This window comes from Solanum lycopersicum, chromosome 5 (assembly GCF_036512215.1).
Source record: "Solanum lycopersicum chromosome 5, SLM_r2.1".
NCBI lineage: Eukaryota > Viridiplantae > Streptophyta > Magnoliopsida > Solanales > Solanaceae > Solanum > Solanum lycopersicum.
The window spans coordinates 4,178,650-4,201,346 of NC_090804.1; the positions used below are offsets into that span (position 1 = coordinate 4,178,650).

Below are 22,697 nucleotides of genomic sequence, written 5' to 3' on the forward strand. Positions count from 1 at the left end.
GCAATTTTTTTTAAAAGATCCAAATATATGTTCGAATAATATTTTTGAAAAAGCCGAATAACGTAAAAGATAGTGTAGTTTTATTAGTGAACTACCTACCAACTACATAAAAGAGAGGAAAAGTTTCTTTTCCAAGCAACATATATGCTATGAGAGCCAATGACTTTAAACACTTTTGTTTTATAAGTTCATATAAAATTCTTAAATTAATTGGAAGTCACTATATATTCTTTAATTTTTGTTACTATCACTTTTGGTTCATTATTGATTAACCCTAATTTTAATCTTTTTGATATCTGACTAAGTACATTATATGCCTTTAAAACATGTATATATTCTCGATCCATTTGCTTATGAATATTTTTATTAATCTATAAAGATATCAAGTTGTCTTATCACTTAATTATTGTTACTTCATAGTTCTAAAAACAATTTAAATATAACATAGTTTCTACAAAAAGAGATCAAAACACATATATTGGAAGGATTAAAATCAAAATCTACCAATAATAATTAAGAGACCAAAAACACTATTATCCTTTTTTTTTTTTTATGGAAAAAAACTATAAAGCTCCAAATATGGTCATTTTCATGTAAAGAGTTAAAAAAGTAAAAGAATTTCAATATTTCATGACTTGACTAATGATAATAATAAAAAAAAAAAGGTTTTTAGTTGGTAGGTGATTTGTACTTATCTTGGCATCATTACAATGGTTTAACTTTATAGAGAAGCAATTTTGTACCACCACATAATCTATTAAAAAGATTAGAAGATGTATGTTCATTAAAGGGTATTGCATTTTTTGTGAAGTGTTCCATTTACTAGGGATTCTACAAAATCAATCATGACATAAAATCAAATGAAGCATTGGGGGGATTAATTTGTCTATAAATTATTAGGGTATATAAAGTATATATTCAACCACAAGCCCCACACTAGCTAAAAGAAGGAAAAAAGCAAAGAATTTGCACTATTAGAGGCTAGGGAAAAAATTAATATATAAAATTCCCACCATATATATTAATATCCTTGGACAAAATTAGAATAGAATAAAACAGATGTACAAAACATAAAATAGATAGAAATTAGTCTCACTTACTCAAAATTTACTCGCACCGATTATTTATGCTAAGCTAATATATACATGTCATGTGTTTAAATTTATAATTTATTTTACTTCATTAAATTCCGTAATAATGAATTTTGTATTTGTTTGATTTAAACACCCATGCGAGTAAGTTTTTTCACTATAATTTTATCACATAGAAAGTCAAAAGGGGGTTTTACATTAAAACAAAAATTAAATATTTTAAGTTGTGAATTATTACAACGATAGTACATTTTTAATATAATTTCTTAATATGTAAACATTTTAAAATATTGAAGGTGTTAAAATTCTTATCTACACAAAATTATATAATTTTGACTTTTATACTCGTAATTAACTTGCATAAAATAAAACGGAGAGAGTAATATATAAACCTACCACCAAATCAATATCCTTTAGATAAAATTAGGAGGGAATAAAACAGATATACATAAAAGAAAAAACAAGGAATAAAGCCAGAGATTCTCAAAACTATAGAATATAAAAATTGATTGACAATAGTTTCTCATAAGAAAAGAACCAATAGTTACATTTTTTAAAAAGTCATTATAATTCACAAAGTAAGAACCATAAAAAAAAATTAAAAATATCAAATAAAGAAAACACAGCTCGCATGCAAAAAAAGAAACGAAAGGGAGAAAAAAAAAACCAATTAAGATATCGCGTCACCGTGATTTAGCGGTTAATAAAGTGAATAAATTTGTGAGATGTTACCAATTAACTCTCATTAGAAATAAAAATATTAGACGATTTGTTCCAAGACTAAGTTAGATTAGAGATGTTCATTTGAACAAACTTTAATATTTGTACGTATTTAATAGACTTTTTAAAATAAAAATACGGAAAAGGGAAAAATACCCTCAAACTATATGAAATAGCTCAGATATATCCTGAAATCATATTTTGGCTCAAAACTATCCTTCCCATCAAAATATTGGGTCAAAAGTGCTCCTCTACTTGTTGGACATATATATAGCTAATTCTGTCAAAATAATCGAAGCACATACAAATTTAGTGAAATATCACTTTAAAATAAAAAAAAACAAGAAAAAGAATAAATAAAACATAGGAATATAAGGTAGTACTCCTTGAGTAGTTGAGTCCATTGCAATAAAGAACAAAGTGAGTAAATATGTTCAATTGAATTTTTCTTCAGCTTTTTTGAGGACCTTTTTCTCTCTTCATATTTTTCTTAGTCATAACTCACAAATTTATTATGATGCACTTGTTCCAATGAAGTGTCAAATTCCAGTGTATTGAAAGTTGGTGTATTAAACTCACATACATTACTGTTTAATGTTCGATAAGAGAGTCAAAAATTTGACGAACAGTATGTTAATTTTGTTATAATTTTTGAACAAAGGATGTTGCATAAGACTATTTTTTTTGCCTAAGGTGACTCCGCCCATGACAACGTCATTTACATTTTTTTCTGTCTTTACTTATTTATGTTTAACTTTCACGTTTCTTATAAAATAAAATGATAATTTTATTATATAGCTCCGCCCATGACAACGTCATTTACATCTTTTGTCTGTCTTTGCCTATTTATGTTTAACTTTCACGTTCCTTATAAAATAAAATGATAATTTTATTATATAACCTGTTGAATGAAGTTACTAAATTACTCTTTTTATTTATAAATTTTCAAAAGGTATGTGAAGAAAAAATTGGGAATATATTCTACTACCTTAACTCTTTACCCAAAATTGTTTTTAAGAAATTAGACACTTTTTAACTTTCAAAAAGCTTGATAAGTATACTATAGCCTATACTTGTAAAATGCAATAGAGAAATGAAATTGACCGTAAAAGTTGCACCACATGGACACTTAAGACCTTTAATTTAGTTGATCATTTTAAATTGTTTTGGGTATAAGAATCCAACATGTGAAAGGAGTTATGTTTGTTATTTGTCTTTAGAAGAAAGGTGGGACATTTACATTCATCATGTTCAAAGTTCACACAAATTAAAGAAAAAAAACATCTTTTTCTTGAATTGATTTTGTTCAAAGGGCCCTCTTATTTTAGTGGCCTTATTTAATCAGTACCTTTTTGTCCTAACAAATTTGAATTTGAAGATTTTAAATGGGTTAATTATGTGTCTAAAGGCCATTCGATCTGATAAATTTTTCTAGTGAAGGAGCGAGTTTGACAAGCTAAGAAAGTCTCATTGAAAGGAGGAATTTAAACTATCTAATGTACAGAACATGTACACATAATATACATACATGTATTTGTTGTGTATATTTGTAAAATAGTTAGCCAAACGGTAAGAAGCCCAATTAATTCCATAGAATACGCCAACCACCTCCTACCAGCAACAAGTAACTTTCACCAAAGTTTAGAACAAATGAGAAGAAGCACCAAACATTTTTTGTCTTTCTCGTTGTTTAGGTTGAGGGCACCTTGGCCGTCTAAGAAAAATCATGTTTTTAATCTAAAGAATTAAACCTGAGACCTCATGGTGCTCAACCTACTTCATTGATCACTGGATCACACCAATAGATCCTACATTAACTAGAGAGAAATCTATAATCGAAAAATATTTAAAGTTAAAAAGGTAAAAATAACAAAAATGAAACTTCTGTTTTTCAACTTGTAAATCCAATAGTTTCAACAGGAATAGCTAACAAGCATCCCACAATGTGAGGTCTGGGAAGCCAAGTTCTCCAACAGTGCATGAAAAAAGAGTTCAAAACTCAATAGCTAAGTAATAGAAATTTCTGCTGCTTAAGCTTGATGAAAATTTCTGCAATGGCTGGTAGTCAAATTCATTGTTACATTTCATCATCAAAACTCAAAAATTCTAGCCATCCTGGTTATCCGAGTCCGCCCTCAGTTATTGGTTGTGCCGCAGCTGCTGCATTCCGGGAGGTGGTTGTGCTCGTAGCTGCTGGTTGGGTATCGTTGGCCTAGACCTGATGTTCTGAAAAAATTCAAACATCCATGAATTTGAGATATCACAAAACATATAGCTCCATTCAATGATCATGTAATCAAAAGATTCAAAGTATGTCAAGGTTTCTTACCTCATTAGATAAAAGCAATCCAATTAAGGGAAAACTTCTTTTATCAGCATGGATGAACAATGTCTGTGATGGTAGTTGAATTACTGCAGACTAAACAAATATAAAGAGAAAAATGTCAGTTGAGATTTCAGACTAAAAAAACTGCATAAGTACTCCTTATAAAGTATCGCATATACATAAAAGACAGATTTGTGGATCGCCCACCCTCTCAGCAAAGGAAATAAAAAAGAACTATGGTAAAGGGCAGAGGTACACAATTTTTTCAGTAGATAGTTCAGAGAACAGTCATTAGACCTTGCAAATTTCAATAGTGAATGAATTCAATTTGCATACATTGTAAATAAGAATTGCCAAAGGGAAAAAGAAGATCATTTCATCAGATAAATACTACTAGTCAGAATAAAAAAAGGGGGGATCGCTAAATCTCAGTGACGCGCTGAAAAATCTAAAAGAGGTGGATGGTCCTCAGTCGCCACTCCTTTTCTTACTTTGCCTGGTATGAAAGCCTATAAGATCTTGGTAGAGACTCAAATAGCTTCTGCTATTGGCAGCCGTGCCAGCCAAAGTGTCCGTCCCTAGGCACACAAGAGAGGTAAGACCCTACTCCAATGCAATAGCTCGCAAACCATACAGAGGTAAACCACACTAGGCAATTGTCGCAAGCAAGGTGTTTCAAACTTGAGACCTCCATTATGGATGTCCCAAGCCAAACCATCAGAGCCACCGATTGAAACGGGCTGCACGTGGCATGTTTCGTCAACTCAAATGATCAACTAGTAAATATTCTTAGAAATTACTTAGTGGCTCCGAAATTGAGAATATCTATGGGAACTTAAGAACATACTTGAGGGAATAAGCCTCTGGGTTTCTTTTTAAAAACTTAACGATACCTCTTACAGACTCTAATATTCTAGCATAATGAATTATAACTGAACTCTGCTCTACTCGCAAAATCTTTAAGACTTGAGAAAACTTACTAAGTTCTTTTCGTGCAGAGCATTAAGAACTCCATGCCAGTCGCTTGCCCAAAAAGCTAGAATATCTGCCTTTCCGGTGCACTCTCTAACTCTAGCATAAATGTCACAAAATTTAAGGAGCTGTAACTTGTACTTTGCATGACTGAACAGGAACCAATATCTGATAAATGAAGAAGATCCAACAAGATAAGAAGTTTTGACTCAGAAAAATTACAGTTGAAACATATGATCTTTGAGCATAAAGCGGCGAATTTGCAATGTTTGGGGCAAATTTGCAGCAGACCTGAGAAAAATAAAAAAACAGTTCAAAGTATCAACATAGTCCAACACTTTGAAACTTTAATGGTTGATCAAAGACGACATCAAGATAAACAAAGAGGAGGAAAAAGACATTAAGTGATTGTAAAATTAAAGAGCAGTGCAGAAGAACGGGCCTTTATAGGACTTCTGTAAGTACTTTCAGCAAATGTAATTTTTTGTGAAATATTAAGTTACCAGTTATAGATCTTGATCATTCAGATCCACAAAGTGATTGTAAAATTAAAGAACAAACACTGTTAAAGTTCAATATCTGAATAGATTTAGACCAAAAAACAAAAGACTTGATGACTAAGATCTGAAAACTAAACCTTCATTGACTGTAAACAAATGAGGTCTTACACTTTCTCCTTTTCATTACTACAAGAGTAAATTTGCTGCTGTTGGAAGAACTTGAGCGGTTAAGTTCACAAGAAATGAAATCTATCTTAATTTTGAGTTCAGTCCTCAACATCAGTTCTTTAGTTTTACGTGATAAATATTGCCATCTATATACCATCTTAACTTTGAAACATAATGATACACTCTCCTACACGAGGAGAAAGAATTCTGAAGCTTCATTGAACCGAGGGGTTACTACCATTGCAATTAACTTGAATTGTAAATGTTGGACAGTTGAAACAAGCATTAATGAAAATGTACTTACGATTCAGAAGCTGAAGATTTCTTGTACCCCTGCCACGAGAGAAAATAAACCACAAGATCTTACTCAATCAGCAAAGAATCAAATAGACATTTTAAAAGAAAAAGGAAGTACACAATAGATTTTCAATAATAAAAAAAACGAGAAATCCCCAAGGGTCACTAGTTCATGGTTAGAAACTCGGTAGATAAGGAGTCGGACCCTCTGTCCTTATCCACTTAAATACCAAGAATTTATCTAGAGAAAAGTTCGACCCGTGATCTGTGCTTAACCTACACAAGTACACATCATGGATTGTGCTCTTACCATTAGACCAAAGCCTGGGATCAGAACTACATAATACCTCAACATGAACTTTATCTATCAAATAAAAATTGGAGCGCCATCCTGTGGGTTTTAACACCTAACAATGAAAATTGTCGAAAGGAACAAAATTCTAAAGAAAACTTCCCACACAAGACAAATTAAAATTCACCTGTAGTCTCAAAATATGTTGGGGTTGACCCTCCCTCACCATACATAAATTTCCCTGAAACATTTTCATCAAAATGTTAGCAATGCTTCACCAACATCATGTCAAAATGCAGTAGCCTGCGGTTAATCACTAAGGACAAATATTGGAAAAAGGAATAAAGCATGTGGATGACTAAAAAGTTCACCAAATCTCCATTATGGAAACATACACCGAAAAATACATCTGAAGATATCAGCAATAACAATCCCACTTGCCAACATAGTCAATAACTTGAACTCATGCAATTCATGAGGAAATACCTACACTAAACACATTCTGCTTTTCATAGTAGTGTTATGAGAATTCCAAATTTCTACTTTGTTGGTCCTACCAGGCCTTGTCACAATTTATTGGCAAAGTCCAGTACACACAAAGGTTAATTTACCTATTGAATCACAAATAACTTTTTTCTCGAGGAATTAAGATCTCTAAAAGAACAGAAGAAAATGGCCTTTTCAGATCTCTTATGTGTAGAAGTGAAGATAACTTGCAAATTGTAATAAAAACATAAAACTAAAAAAATTGCAAGTGACCTAAAAAGCCAATTCTCCCCTTCTTCTCCATAAAGGTCACAAAAGTTTGGTTATTGTTCCAGTAAATAAAACTGAAGTAACATCATACTAAATAGTACTAGTCGTTTTTTCGCAATACATGTGAAGCAACTTAGCACTTCTCCGAATTGTCAAGGAAGATTAGGTCACTAGAATAAGTACCATATTTTTAGTAGAAAAAGTAAGACACCTAGCTGACTTCTTACTATTGCCCTTGTCAGCTAAAAGGATCGTCTATGGCTCAACAACGAAAATAATATATGGCCCTTTCTGACTGCCAATTTTCTTGATGTGCGAAAAAGCCTGTTTATCATGTTCTGCTTATACTACTTCACTTTGACATCTTAAGATGCCATGTTAACTACTTTGGTTTAAGTAATTAATTTGATACTCATCTTTTATCAGAAAAATTCAGTACTCATCCAGTATCAAGCTTAAGCATCATCTTGCAACTATATGCTAAATGTTCATCTAGTCAGTTCATGTTTAAGTATTGTTCAATAATTGTTCCGTTAGGATTTTGCATGGCAAGCCCCCTCCCTCCCTCTCAATGAGCCATCCTCTGATTTTACAGCTTTATTTTCTGCTACCGTATACTGTTCATAATCCTAACTTAAAACTCTCTGAGACTACATCACTAAAGAGAGCAACCAAATGATTAAGAACTTGAACACATCACCGAATTTTGTTGAACTGGGACACATTTCAAATTAGTTTGATTTCTTTACTGCCTTTTACAAATTTCCGACATCACTGGTCAACATTCTCTTACGTTAATTACTGGTCAAACAATTATCAATGGAGCAACTTCATTTCAAGGGTGAGTAACTGGAAACTGGATATTAGGGTCATAGTAAAGCATCAATTCAGACCTTTTTTTTAATAAAGTAAAGTAACATCAATTCGGACTTTACAAGAGCAAATCTCCCAGATATTGATGGATGAAACTTGGATGTGATGTTTGCACAGTTGGTGTCTAGGAAAAGGAGCATGATATTAGCAGTCAATTGAAACCTTCAAAGTGACTTCAGAAAATCCCATTAAAAGAATTCGGAAGTGGTCATCACAGATATGAGCAGTAAACAACAAAACTCTACCACCATACAAATCTTTCAGATTATAGAACTTTGTCGTTACACTACAATGATCACGAGGTTACACCAAATAACAGGAAAATTTCTAAAATAAATCTTCTTCAAAAGTAAAGACATCTTTTAGCCTAATCCATAAGCTTTCCAGATCTACTTATTATAGTTGGCCTTACCTCCCAGAATTTGACATAACCTGATTGAGCTGATGGTACTGTAGCCAATGTTTGCTGCTGAGACAGAGACATGTTAGCCTCTGCACTATTATTCTTACCCAGAGGAATATTTCCGGCTGAAATTGGTTGTTGATTCAAAACTGAAAGGTAACGGAAAAGAGTCAAAGCTCCTTCAACAAAACTCAGTGAATCACTAATATATCATAAGATGCTCTACATAAGATTTATGCACCAACAACTATAGACATTGAAGCCGTTTACATATGTCACAGAAGACACTCATTAATTTTGATTTGCATTAATATGAAGTGAAAAGTAAGACGGTATTCATGCAGAGATACAACTCAACCCAACATCAGAAAAGGACAATGATAGATGAGATTAAGAAGAAGAAATGAAAAGGTCCGACTACTTTTATGCCTCAAACAAGTGAGACAGGGGGGTGGACATATATTAGACAAATATTAGGCTATTAGCAATAGAGGAACTGTATCCATTAAGCAATAAGTCATCTAGCTAAAAGGTCTAGCCCAACACCAGCAGTTAAAACAAATTAATCAGCAACAGCATTAGGAAGAACAAAATGGAAAAATAGATCGAAAGCATTCACATTAATCCTGACTTGTGATGGTTCACTATCATCTTCGTTCTTGATCATCTATTGTTATGCTGCTACTATTGATACTACTGTTATTACTGTAACTGTTGGTATTATTATTTGGCTTTTCTTCTGTCTGGATTCGATCAAGAGTAATGAAAAGTTTAAGATGTTAAACCCAAATTATATCCAGCTAATTAACTTCTTCCAAATATGGTAGATATGTTGTGGTATGTCTAACTTCACTGTGGTGCAGTTCTTGTCAATCACTCCCTTTCATTCATCATTTAATTATGGACTTCTCCTCTAGAAGGTACTTCTCATTTTATATTCACAAAATAATCTTCTTTCAACAGAAAAAGCACATCTAAAATGAATCAGGCATATCTATAACACTATCCAGAGAAAACATCATACCAGGCATGTATGCAAGAGGAGTTCCAGAATTTGCCTGACTTGCTGGATTAGAAGTTGAGGCTGGACTGGAAACTGGAGGCACAGAAGACATATCCATTTCAACCAGGGTCTGGCTTGGCGCTAAACGTTCCACTTCACTGTGAGTGAAAGCAGCACAGGCCTCACTAAAATTTTCCGAAATTAATACAAGAAAATTTGGATTCTTACACATATCAACGGTCGGGGCAGCTGCTTGTTGATCGCGTTTTCCCTGATCAAGACAAGTTTGCACTTAGTATTGGTAACTAAATGAAGGGACAGTATGTTTCCTACTTCAAATCAGCAGCACTAAAACATAATCAGGTTAGCTTTGCATGATAAGTCAGCAGGATTTAAATTTATTCTTCTGAATGATGAAAGGATTTAAAGACAGAAATCATGGCCTAGTATGTCAAGCAAGAAAATTAGCATGGGGATTTCAAGATTACAAATGAGAAACCAATAAGTTATCCAAAATTCCCTAAATGGTGGCAACTCTAAATTGGCAACAAAGTTTGCAAGAACCTATTTGCTGGAACACTTGGTAAATCTTTACTTATGATAAACAAGCACCGTGAGTTTGAAATAAGTGTGACTATAAACTTCACCATAGATCACCTTTATCTACTGAAGACAAAACAATAACAAATAATAACGGCGTGTAGACTAATAAATAGTGGTGTAGCAAGTGAGTTATTGAATCCACTCCATTGAAAAAATATACTATGCATATAGGACAATAACAATTTTGTTTGGTATATATATAAGCTGTGGAATCCCCTCGATAAGGAAAAGTAAAGTGAAGTTGCAACAAACGTTCAAATCCCAATGTGATATTTTATTGTTTAATTGAAACCCCCTGGTATAAATTCCTGGCTTTGGCACTGCTATCAAATTCGCATTTGCTATCCTAAATCCATATTTTTGAACAATAGGGATGCTCCTGATGGCTTAACCACCCAAGCAAAAAACTTAAAAGAAGAGTTCTAACAAACATTCCATGCAACTTAAGACTATGTGCACTCATTGAAAGGGAAAAAAAACTATATGATACCATCACTATACAGTCTGTATCTTCAACATTGAACTATTATAGATGAGTCCCAAATTTAGCAACTCTTTAATAATCCTACAGGCAGGAGTTTCAATGGACATGCAAAGCAATTACTGTGTATCACTTCAACATATCGTCAACAGGTTCTGACCCTAAAAACAAGGGGAAAATCTCAATGAAAAATTGTCCGTAATTACCGCATTATATATTGCTCTTAATTTGGGAAGCTTCCTTGGGCATATAACAGAGAGGGTAACAGAGCACTGCAAGAAAAAAGAAACATTCAGCGGAGGAATATGAGGGAAGCACCATGGTTTTGAAGAGGAAAAAGGGTTATCAACCAGTACCTGAGGAAATGCCCTTGCAACTGTCTCAGCATCAGCTAGTCGAAGACTGGTATGTGCTTCATTATCACTCTGCTCCAGATTCAGCATAGCTGGATAATAAACTCGTCTAGGCAATGGATAAGGATTACTTGCAGCAACAAGAATACAATGTCTTTGCCCATCAGCATCTTTGAGTGAAGAAAACATCTGAATGAAAAATCAGTCAAGTGAATATATACATGCAGTATGAGGAAGTAATAAATTTGTTTTGCAGAGGAAGGCTATGTGAGCAACTTAGGAGCAGTTCAGGTCACATTGTGTTCCAACACAGAAAGAAATTCCATCCACATGTAATCAATTCCTCCTACAGTACGATATAGGCCGAAAATAAACTTAAAGCTGCAAGTATTGGCAACCATTTGTCTGGTTTTTATACCAGACAATCACAGTGACCAACTCCAAAAATAAAACAGCACATTGGCATTTCTGTTTCAACATCAACCCACCTCCTCTTCATCCTTCCTTCAACCCATTTCTGTACACTTCTTTTCTTGGATCTTTCTTTTTAAAAAAAAAGTTTTGCTTTCCCCAATTCAAATCTACTAGCTTATACAGAAGAACCTTTAAGTAGGAGGTAAAGAGGCTTAGTCAGTTTAAGTCTGATTTAAACTAAAAGCACTTTCTCTTAATAAATGAAATATCAATGCATTATCACCAGTATGGACCCAAAGCATGTGTAAGGAAGATCATTTAAGTACCATCGTGTATGTCTACTTTTGATCTCCTGACAAACCTACTCATCCATCTATAAGAACAAGGAGGCATTTCCTTATTTATTCACCAATTTTGAAAGTCTCTAATATGTTTTAGGGCTTTATGAGCAAAACCGAAACTCCCCAAAGTAAAATCAATCTTCACAAAACCAAATCCAAACACTCTTCTTCTTTTTCTCCTGAAGGAAAAATAAAACTAAACTAAACTTTACTAGCAAACACCAAAACCAAACCTTTCTCCAAGAAAACACTACATGGGAGAACATATATATTTCAACATAGTGAGAGCAGAGATAAAGCTTTTTACTCTTCATGACCTAATAAAGCACTTGAAAATTTTAGTTGGTGGAAATTTGTGTGAACCAACTAATGCAACTACTTACATGCAAAACCTGTTCGGCGAACATGGGGAGGATAAACGAGAATCAAAACCAAAATGACCTCTTTCCTTAATGGAAAAGGTTTATGATCTTAAAATATTAAGTTCACATAACAATACTAAATTATGACAGGTTGGTTGTTGAGCGACATATGTACACTCTTTTACATCCTCCAACTACTACTTCAAACAAAGTCAAATATATTAGCCCATTCAAACTTACTAATATCGTCTTATTTTTGCAAGGTAAAGTAACTTTCTAATCCTATATAACGCACATGTCAAACTATATCTACAATGTATCATAAATGAATATAACTTATAGTAACCATATGAAGCACAATTCATACTAGTAAATGAACTGTGAAAGGAAAAGAAATCTGGTTTGTACAAGGATGAAGTAAACCAATGAAAAACAGTTGAATCTAGGTAATGAGAAGGGAAGTGCCGTTCTTCAGTTTATGTTGGTAGTTCACAAACTTTAAGGCAGAACTACATTTCTGCTGATTTCCCTCCTACATAAAATATCATATAATCAATAGGGTCTTCAAATAAACAGAAAGCAGCAAAAACAAGCAATAATTTACTAGCTAATTGTCTACACATCTACAAAGTTTTATGTGAAACTTAAACTTATCCTCACTATTCTGAACAGCAGTAGCATAACAAAGAGCAAAAACTATTACGCCTCAATCCCAAGTTAGCTAGCCTGGTGAGTAATGGTATAGAATATACAAAAAAAATATAATTGATAATAATATGGACCTCACAGAACTCCCAAGAAAGCAAAAGGAAGCACAAAGAGGGAAGGGTGTAATAGAAAATAAAATAGTACGAGATGTGTATACCAAGTAAACTACTGCTCATAATATCAGAAATGCTTCAAAACATCATAAACAGTAAAACACACCATCAATGCTTCAGCAAGGCCTTCTGCAGCGGCAACATCATTGAAACCACCGCCTGAGAAAGGTAGAGCTGATAGCCACTGGAAAAACAAATTTCTGTCTTTTGTCCAGCCACTTTTTTGTAACATGCAAGCTGTGTAAGAGATGGTGAAACAGAAGATGGAGAAAAATGAAACATCAACCAGAAAGAAAAAAGAAAAATCTGCTTATTCTTACGCAAGGAGAGGTGAAAGAAGCCTCAAAATATTAAATTAGGATGCATTACCCCGTCAAAGTTTTATAAGCCATAAGCTACAAGCCTACCCAACTAGGCTCTTTCCTCTTTGTCTACTTCATGGCTCATGCGAATAACACAAATTTAACAAATTCTTCCGTTGCAATAAATATTTGACATACGGAAATCACATACAGAAATATTTCTCTAAACATGGAGCACACGAGGATCAAAGAAGAAGACTGTTCTAATAATGGTGAGGATGCTAAAGGGGAAGCTAAAAGAATGGAAGATGGAGAATAGGAACAACTGGAATCAGAGAAAAAGGGAAATTATGAATCAGCTGTCAATTGTAGAGAAGACTAAGGAGTTGAGATTACTATCAGAGGATGATTTACTTTAGAAGTACATCTTTCAATGGAGTTTGAAGACGTTGCAAAAAATGAGGAAATAGCTAGGAGCAAGAGGTCTAGAGTACATTGGCTCAAACATGGAGACAAATACCAAGTATTTCCACAGGATGGCTACAACCCATAAAGATTTGACACTATTGACAAGTTGATGGTAGAAGGGGGGTTACAGTAACAGATTCAGAAGCAATTAAAGGATACATAATCAGTTACTACAAAAATCTTTACAGTGAAACAGAACAATGGAGGCCAGATATTAATCTACAGCGAGCGAAAAGCATTACACAAGAGGAAAATGAATGGTTGCCAAGGCAATTTGAGGAAGATGAAGTTTTTAATTGCAAAAAATCATGATAAGGCCCCCGAAACAGATGGCTTCCCAATGAGTTCTTTTCCAAAACTTCTAGGAGATACTGAAGACAAACTTCATGGATGCAGTGAGACAATTTCACAAAAGACTGCAATAGAGAAGAGCCTCAATGCCACCTATGTGGCTCTAATCCCAAAGAAGACAGGAGCTATGGAACTTAGGTATTTCAGACCCATAAGTCTCATTAGTGGTGTGTACAAGGTGTTTGGTAAGCTGTTGGCCGAGAGATTAAAGAAAGTGATAAGCAAATTAGTGAACAATCACCAAATGGCCTTCATTCAAGGTAGGCAAATTATGGATGTTGTGTTAATAGCTAGTGAGTGTGTGGACTCAAGGATTAAAGGAGAGATCCCAGGAATAATGTGCAAGCTTGATATAGAAAAGGTATATGATCATGTCAATTGGGAGTTTCTACTTAATATTCTGAAGCAGATGGGATTTGGAGACAAATGGCTTAAATGGATAGGTTTTTGCATCAAAACTGTCAGGTTCTCCATACGTATGGAGAACCTGCTAGTTTTTTCCCTTCGAGAGAGGACTACTACTAGGAGATCCTCTCTCCCATTTCCTATATATCTTAGCTATGGAGGGTCTTAACGGTATGATTAGAGTGGCCAATCTGAACAACTTATAAAGAGTTTCAACATAGGTAACAAGTTTGGGGTTGATATGCAAATATGTCACTTTTTATATGCAGATGACACAGTAATATTTTGCAATGTAAAGACAGAACAAGTTAGTTACATTAGAGTTGTTTTGGTGATTTCGAGGCTATTTCCGAGCAGGCCGTGAACTGAAGGAAAAGCAGCATCTTCCAAATCAAGGAAGTGGCAAATATACAGATGTTGGCAAGCAGCTTGGAATGCAAGATAGAGCATTTACCAACTACTTACCTAGGAATGCCTTCGGGGAATAACATAAGGAGCTTAAGATTTGGGATGGAATCATTGAGAAGACAGAGAAGAGGTTGGCTAATTGGAAGGCAAATTATCTATCTCTGGGAAGAAGAGTCACTCAGATCAATTCGGTTCAGGAAAGGTTGCCTACATATGTAATGTCACTTTTCCCTTTACTAGCAAAAGGTAGAAGAGAGGCTAGATAAACTGAGACGTGATTTTCTATGGTCGGGGAATAAAAAAAGGGAAAAAAGTACACGATGGCAAACAGCCTTACTAAGCAAGAAGACAGGAGGTCTTGGTATAAAATTTGAGGGTCCAGAACAAAATTCTACTTCCTAAATGGCTTGGGAGCTTTGTGGTTGAAGATCAGGCATTATGGAGAAGAGTAATTCTCAACAAATATGGGCAGAAGAAGGAGTGGGTGTCTAACATAGCAGATAATTGTCTAGTCTGAAATAGAATTTGGTGTTCAAAGTGGGAGAGGGTAACAAAATATTTTTTTGGAAGGACAAGTGGATTGGACAACAGTGTCTAAACTTGGTCTTCCCAGATCACTTTTTATTTTGTACCAATCCTGATGCTAAAATTGCTGAGATTTGGTCTCCTCAGGGGGATGGAACCTCACCTTCAGGAGAAAATCTAAATGATTTGGAAGTGGATAGAATTGCTGAACTGCTACTCAAATTGGGTGAATTCACATGCCTTACTACAGAAGCATTTAGAATAAAATGGAAACACAACTCTGATGGCAAGTTATCTGTGAGTAGATAAGGACTCACACAGGAGGAATTCCTGGTCCATGGAAACAAATATGGAAGGGCAACACTCCAACCAAGGCAGAATGCTTCACCAGGTTCGTCTCCAGAAGGGCATGTTTCACACAGGAAAATCTCAAGAAAAGAGGCTTCCAGATTGTCTCCAGATGCTTTTTTTGTCACGAGAAGGAAGAAACTAACAACAGCTTATTCCTACACTGTAGGATTACTATTCAGGTGTAGCACATGGTTCTCAGCATTTATCAAGAGCCCTGGATGATGCCAGAACACACCGCTGATCTTTTGAGCTGTTGGATGAGGAGGGGAGGAGCAAGACCCAAAAAAGATGGTGATCTATAGTACCTATATGTGCCTGGTGGGCTATTTGGAGAGAAGAAACCTCAGGTGTCATGAGAATATCACTAACATTATCCAGAAAGTTCAAGAAAATTCCATTAACATGTTGTTTTGGTGTAAAGAAGAAGGTATAGAAGAAGCAGAATACTTTCTAGGATGTATATAATTATGGATTTAGATTTATATTGTAACTTTTTGGAGTAGCCAGCATACCCTTAATGCTGAATATAAAACTTTACCTTTATTTTTAAAAAAATGGTGGAGTGGACAACTGTACAAACAATCCATAAAATGCCTATTAAGATGATTCACCGACAAATTTTAACAATATAGAGATCTTGATCTATTTAAAAATTGCTCCACATGTTTGTTCCTTTTTCTAGTTGAGATAGCATGGTCTGAAGAAGGTTTTTCTATGTGAATGACACAACAACTGTTCATACTTAGTTGCAACGGTGTCAGCCAAAAATATAAGGTAATTAAGAACAAAATCGATACAAACCATAGTTGGAATCATGCACATTAAAGACCACCAACGACAGCTCTACATCGCAAGCAGATGGGTTCTGGAATTTCAACAGAAAAAAAGTAAAATTAGCTTAAAGAAACAAATAAGTTTATTATCACCTTCAACTCATGTTGTAATAGAATATCATCTACTCCTATTCAAGTATATAGTATTTGAACATTACAATCACCGTCATGGAGTACTCAAAACGAAAAAAAATAAAGGTGTACAAGATGAACAACATGAATTTACAAACCTGTTCTATTGAATCAGCTTCAGCGAAGGACCTGAAAATTTTACAAAAGCCTATAAGTCAAAAGCAACATATATTGACATTTCAAATCAAGATATAGTTTCACAGCATCAAATTAAGATTTAAAGAAAGCAGAAAATGCTATTCCAACAATATAAAACTCTCAGTTTTCTCTCTTATGTTATAGAAGCAGGCAATTAAGGGTCTAAAACAACAATAGTATCGGGGGGGGGGGGGGGGGGGGGGGGGACAATTTTAAAATGAAAAAGATCAAAGAGAAGCAAATCTTTGAATAGTCAAGAAGCACCGCGATTGTTGATATCGCACAACGGTCAATTTAGTGTACAATCATCACAAGGGTATTTTCGAAAATATCAAAAAATCATTCTCTCAATGGGATAAGCCTATAAAAATGTCTACAACACCTATACTCCCGCAATAGCAATGTTCTAGAAGTTGGTTTGACTGAAAAACCATATCAAACAACAGCTTTGAAGAACCCCAAACCAGCAGCATATTCAGTAGTCATTCAAGTGAGAATTAATCAGTTCACTACTCTAGCTAAAATCACTAAAGATAAACCGAAAAAACCCAGAGACCAAAGGGACGGTAATTGTTTGCTCTGTAACTGACATGACAAGAGAAAGATTCATGTGAGTTTTAATAACCAAAAATAACCCCATACAAGAACAATGGCATAAAAAAAAGAAACAAACTAAATTAGGACATAGAACATTTCAAAACAAGGAAAAAAAGTTATAAATCTATTGGATACTATATATCATCTAATAATCACCTTTGAAAAGGAGAGCAATAAAAACTAATTTCACTAAAACTAATCATCAACCCAACTCGATTCCGAAAGAACAACTACACCAAAAAGGAAATAAGTTTCACTACATTGATAACAGTAAAATAAATAACAAATCAATTCATTTCATCTTATTTATGTTCGCTTGGATCGTTTTCACTTTGATTGATAAATTAATTTTTCAGTTTCAAAAAAATTCATTAACCATTAAAGAGAAAACAATCATAACAAACATAGATCAAATGAAATGACGGCGGGTATGAGGATGAGACTATACCGAATCATTTTCTCTAGATAATCCGAAAGGATTGTATTCCAAAAAGGTCCCATGGCACTAGTGCCTTCAACGACAACGATTAGCTTTTTTTCCATCATGTCTGGTCGGCCAATGATGCTTTCTTTTCAAAAATTTTAATCTGCTAATGATTCTACAGATTGATTGTTGTTCGCCGCCTATGATTCTATTTTATTAGATGGCATACAAATTAAGAGAATAGGGTTTAAACTGAAAGTATATATGTAGACATTGAAACTTTGTTGGATTAAAGATGGGCCTCTACAAGACTTGGCCCAATTCAATATTCTTTAAACCAACAGGTCCGTTAGAGATTTTTGAAGATTTGGATGGGCCTCTAAAAAAAACATAAATACGTTACAGTAGAGATCCTTCGAAACGTTTTTGTCTACACATATATTTTCAGTTTAAGCCATATTCCCTTTAACTTGTATACCATCTAATAAATTAAATCATAGGCGGCGAACAACAATCAATCTTTAAAATCATTAGCGAAACTTTAAAGTTAAGAATTTTGAAAAAAAAGAGTCATTAGCCGACCAGACATGATAGAAAAAAAGTTAATCGTTGTCGTTGAAGTAACTAGTGTCATGGGACCTTTTTGGAAAACAATTCTTTCGGATTATCTCGAGATAATGATTTGGTATAGTCTCATCCTCATGCGCGCTGTCATTTCATTTGATCTATGTTTGCTATGATTGTTTTCTCTTTACTGGTCAATGAATTTTTTTGAAACTGAAAAATTCATTTATTAGTCAAAGAGAAAACAATCCAAGCAAACATAGATAAGATGAAATGAATTGATTTGTCATTTATTTTACTGTTATCAATGTAGTGAAACTTATTTCCTTTTTGGTATAGTTGTTATTTCGGAATCGAGTTGGGTTAACAATAAGTTTTAGTAAAATTAGTTTTTCTTGCTTTCCTTTTCAAGGGTGATTATTAGATGACATATAGTATCCAATAGATTTACAACTTTTTTTCCTTGTTTTGAAATGTTCTATGTCCTACTTTAGTTTGTTTATTTTTTTTATGCAATTATTCTTGTAAGAAGTGATCTTAGGTTCTTAAAACTTACATCAATTTTTCACTCCACCGCTACAAATCAAACAATTATTGTCCATTTGGCTCCAGGGTTCTTTTTGTATCACTTTAGTGACTTTAGCTTGAAGAGTCAACTCAGTAGCTTTTGCTTGAATCACTACTTAATATCTTGTTGATTTGGGTTCCTAAAAGTCATTGTTTGCGTTTACTTTTCAAGCAGTTTCTAGAACATTTTTATTGCTGAAGTATAGGTGTTGTAGACATTTTCATAGGCTTATCCTATTGAGAAAATGAGATTTTTCCAAAACTCTTATGATTTTCCCAAACCTCTTTAAGAGACCCATGTTGTACTAAATGATGGAATATATCAAATCTTTTAAAGTTGCAATTTAGTAAAGTCGGGTACCATGGTGGCTTCTCCTCTCTTGATTGGAGATGATGCTTTGTTGTTCTTTGATGCAAATATGATTCAAATGAGATACAGCTAGACTTCCTTGTGCAAGTCTTGAATTGGTTCTAGGCGGTGTTAGGACATAAAATTAACCGCAGAAAATGTAAGATCATACCCATCGGTGCAATGAGTAATATTCGCATGTTTGCCGAATTTTTACAAGGTAGGTAGGGTTCTCACTACTGCCTACTATGGTTTACCTTAGGTGATCCAAACAAGGATCTTGGTGTTTGGAATTTGATTATTTGGAGGGTAAAAAAGAGGTCAGCAAGTTGGCAGAAAAGATACTTATCCAAATAAGGTACGGAAGTGCTTATTAAGAGCACATTATTGAGTATCCCTACTTATATTGTTCAAGGCACTTGTCACGGTGATTGGTAAACTAGAATATTGCAAGAAATTTCCTTTCAGATGCAGTTGATGGGACAAAGGAATTTCACTTAGTTAGTTCGGAGACCATGACATCTCCTAAGCAGTAGGGAGGGCTTGGGGCCAAGACTTGAAGGTTTTTACCAAAGTACTTTGGGTAAATAATTGTGGAGATTTCTGGTGGAGTAAGAATCTTTATGGAGGGGGTTGATTATGGATAAATATGGTGTAACCCAAGGAGGATGGAGAAAAAATGAAATCACAGTGTCTTTCGGGTGTGGCGTGTGGAGGAATATAATGAAATGGTGGGATGCATTCTTTGATAACATTGTTTTTGAGGTTGGAGATGCAAGTAGAGTTAGATTCAGCAGGCAAATATGGTGTGGAGGAATGATGCTTAAGGATGAATTTTGGTGTTGTGTAGAATCTCTTGCCAGAGAGAATCATCTATTTATCAATTACAAAACACAATGCGATGGAAGTTTTTTGGATATGAAGTTTAGGAGGAATTTCTAGGATTATGAGGTGACCGAGTTCCAATTATTCCTAATTTACTCCAAAAGCAAGGTGAGCCGATTGACATGTGTGACCCCTTGAGTTGGGATCTAAAGGATAACAACTCATTCTTAGACCTTAGTTAAGGTTTTTTATGAGAACTAAAAGCTCCTAGTTAGGAAAGAGGTTAGTCTTTCACATACTTTGGTTTGGATTCCAAAGGTGTGTTGATTCACGTGGCTAGGCTGCTAGAGGGGTGATTTTTATGGCGGAGAATCTTAGAAAACGGAAGGTGGTTTGCATGAGTTGGTGTTGGGTAATGCAACATACTACTTGTTGTGAGGCCCAAGTGATGGCGGGCACCGTGTCACTCATGGACAGACATGGAGCATACTTGATGAGTTTCGTTAAGAAATCAAATTGTGCTCTATTTATTTTTTGACATATAATAAGCACTTGATCCTCATCTCATAGAAGAAGCAAACCACGGAAAAAAATATTGTGGCTTAAGCACCAAAATTTGTCAAAAGCTACCTTTTTTCAGAAGTCCTAAATTTTCAACAAATCCCTCCAAATATCTCTAGTCCAAACCCAAAAAAACCACTCTCAACACTCTTCAAGGAGTGTTCAGCCAGAAAAAAGGTCAAGGTCAACATCCACCTTTGTTCTTGTTTCTTTAATGTATTTCCGTTTTCAATGAGCTCATACGAAGCATAGTACGATATAACTTTGTCAAATATAAACTAATTAAATCAAATCAAACAAAATGCAATACATATAATCCTATACATTGCAAACATAATTAAGAGATCAAATTATCCTTGGACCTCTCCTCGCTACCATCTTAAGCTTTTGGATGAGATCATCATACAAATCAGCACTATAGCATATGAATATAACTAAAATCGACTGTCAACCTGAACTCAATTCCAATTCAAAAAAAAAACAGAAGTAAAATAGTATAGTAACATGTTTCTTATACAAGTGAAATTGCATCGCCTAAATGAGTACCGTATGATTTTGAGCCGGCGTAAATCGAATCGACTCTTTGCTGGAAAGCTCCGAAAATTGCACCGCCGCACAAATGAACAAGGATGAACTGTTTGTCCGCCGTGATTGCTTTGCCGCAGATTCTAGAAACTGAATTCAAATTCCTTCGCTGGTTAGTTCTACTAAACGCCATAGCAATATCCATGAGCAACTAGCGAAGCTTTAGAGCTTTTTCAGGTTTCTATACCTTTTCTGGTGATGAAGGAGACGGCAGCAAATGTGAAACCTTTAGCTTCCTATAAATTTGGCCCAATATGCTAGCATTGAATCTTAGGGCCCATTCAATTAGCCTCAAATCTTAAGCTTTTAGCCATCTTTGAGTCTGGTGGCCTTTATTTTCAAAAAGATGGTGAGAAAACATTTTCTGGCTAGTTTTTGAAACAAATACATCTTAGATTTTAATGTGCGCATCGGTCGGTTCGATTTAGTTTATATGTTATTGGTTTGATTTTTAATTTTTAAATAAGTTTAATCGACAATCAAATCAATAACATATTTTTATCGATTTATGATAATTAACGGTTCGATTTTCGATTTAACCAATAAAAAAAATACTCATAAATATTAATATACACAATAAGAAATTTTTCATATAGACCATATGACTTTTCAGCATTTGGCATGAAAGTAATAATCATAAAAGTAACAATCATTTTTCTAGCTAAGTTTAGACACTAGACACATTCAAAGAAAAAAGTGTAAAAGTAACGATTGTTGTTCAGCAAGTCTAGGCAATTGGCATATATTCAAGCTAGAAGTGTGCTTGCAATTACAGAATGATAACAATAATTAAAGTTTTAAGTAATATTGAGATCAAAGTAATAGAGTTTGTAAAATGTTATATAATTAGGGTTTACTGGATTAGGGATAAAATAGTAAATTTAGTATAGTCTTATAGCGGAGTTGGGAACAAAAATAAGTCACAAAAATAGAAAAGTAATTAAAATAAGCCACTATTTTGGTAAGTAACTAAAATAAGCTAAGTGGAAGAAAAAGTTCCACTATATCCAATTTTCTAAACGTTTTTCGTTACTGTCATAACATTTATTTTTAATACATAAAGAACTTTTTCTTCCACTTTATAAAGTGCAACTTTTTATTCCACTTTATAAAGTGGAAGAAAATCTTCAACTTTATAAAAAGTTACCTTTTCATCTTCACCTTCACCTTCTCTCCTTTTTCTTTTCATGACTTTCAAAAAAAATCACTTTGAAGATTGTCATCTGCATCAAAAATTCACTTAAAAAAATAAGTGTTAGACATAGCGATAATCATCTGCATCAAAAGTAGGCGAGACATGAAAATTTGAGGATGTCCCAACATTTTTCGTCATTTCAAAGTGTGAGGACTGACCAAAATAATTATTTAGTTCATAACTTGGAGCAATATTCCTATCTTGCTGAGGTAAACCGCTACAAAATATATAATAATAAGAATAATAAATAATATAAATTAATAAATAATTGACAAAATCAACAAACAATAATTGAAATATATTAATTGAGCATTACTGATCACTATCATCGGTAGTTTTGT

General features: G+C 34.1%; 1 protein-coding gene across 7 annotated transcripts; it reads right to left on the reverse strand.

Annotated features, from left to right (window-relative positions):
• Nucleotides 1–3,678: 3,678 nt before the first annotated feature.
• On the reverse strand, nt 3,679–21,412 carry LOC101262717 (mediator of RNA polymerase II transcription subunit 25). 7 transcript variants are annotated; one of them, XM_069297804.1, is made up of 16 exons: nt 21,349–21,412; nt 21,123–21,251; nt 16,650–16,680; nt 16,388–16,451; nt 12,883–13,013; nt 10,842–11,027; nt 10,692–10,757; nt 9,630–9,672; nt 9,423–9,494; nt 8,408–8,547; nt 6,554–6,607; nt 6,082–6,110; nt 5,332–5,400; nt 5,118–5,208; nt 4,141–4,230; nt 3,679–4,037 (listed from the first exon to the last, which is right to left on the reverse strand). In XM_069297804.1, the coding sequence occupies exons 5-16, from the start codon at nt 13,006–13,008 to the stop codon at nt 3,951–3,953; spliced, it is 1,053 nt and encodes a 350-aa protein (XP_069153905.1). In that variant the 5' UTR covers nt 13,009–13,013; nt 16,388–16,451; nt 16,650–16,680; nt 21,123–21,251; nt 21,349–21,412; the 3' UTR covers nt 3,679–3,950. The 7 variants fall into 7 exon arrangements, with proteins under 7 accessions (XP_069153905.1, XP_069153903.1, XP_069153906.1 ...); XM_069297802.1 differs by having other exon boundaries at nt 9,423–9,542; XM_069297805.1 differs by lacking the exon at nt 5,332–5,400 and having other exon boundaries at nt 5,118–5,277.
• Nucleotides 21,413–22,697: the final 1,285 nt, after the last annotated feature.

What these genes read in the sequence shown, in the direction of transcription:
- LOC101262717 (XM_069297801.1), bottom strand. Translation starts at nt 13,008, where the DNA reads ATGTTACAAAAAAGTGGCTGGACAAAAGACAGAAATTTGTTTTTCCAG. An exon ending in GCCTTGCTGAAGCATTGATG is followed by an intron (nt 11,028 to 12,882) that starts GTGTGTTTTACT and finishes TTTTTCATTCAG; the next exon opens with ATGTTTTCTTCACTCAAAGA. An exon ending in GTTATGTCAAATTCTGGGAG is followed by an intron (nt 6,608 to 8,407) that starts GTAAGGCCAACT and finishes AAAATGTTTCAG; the next exon opens with GGAAATTTATGTATGGTGAG.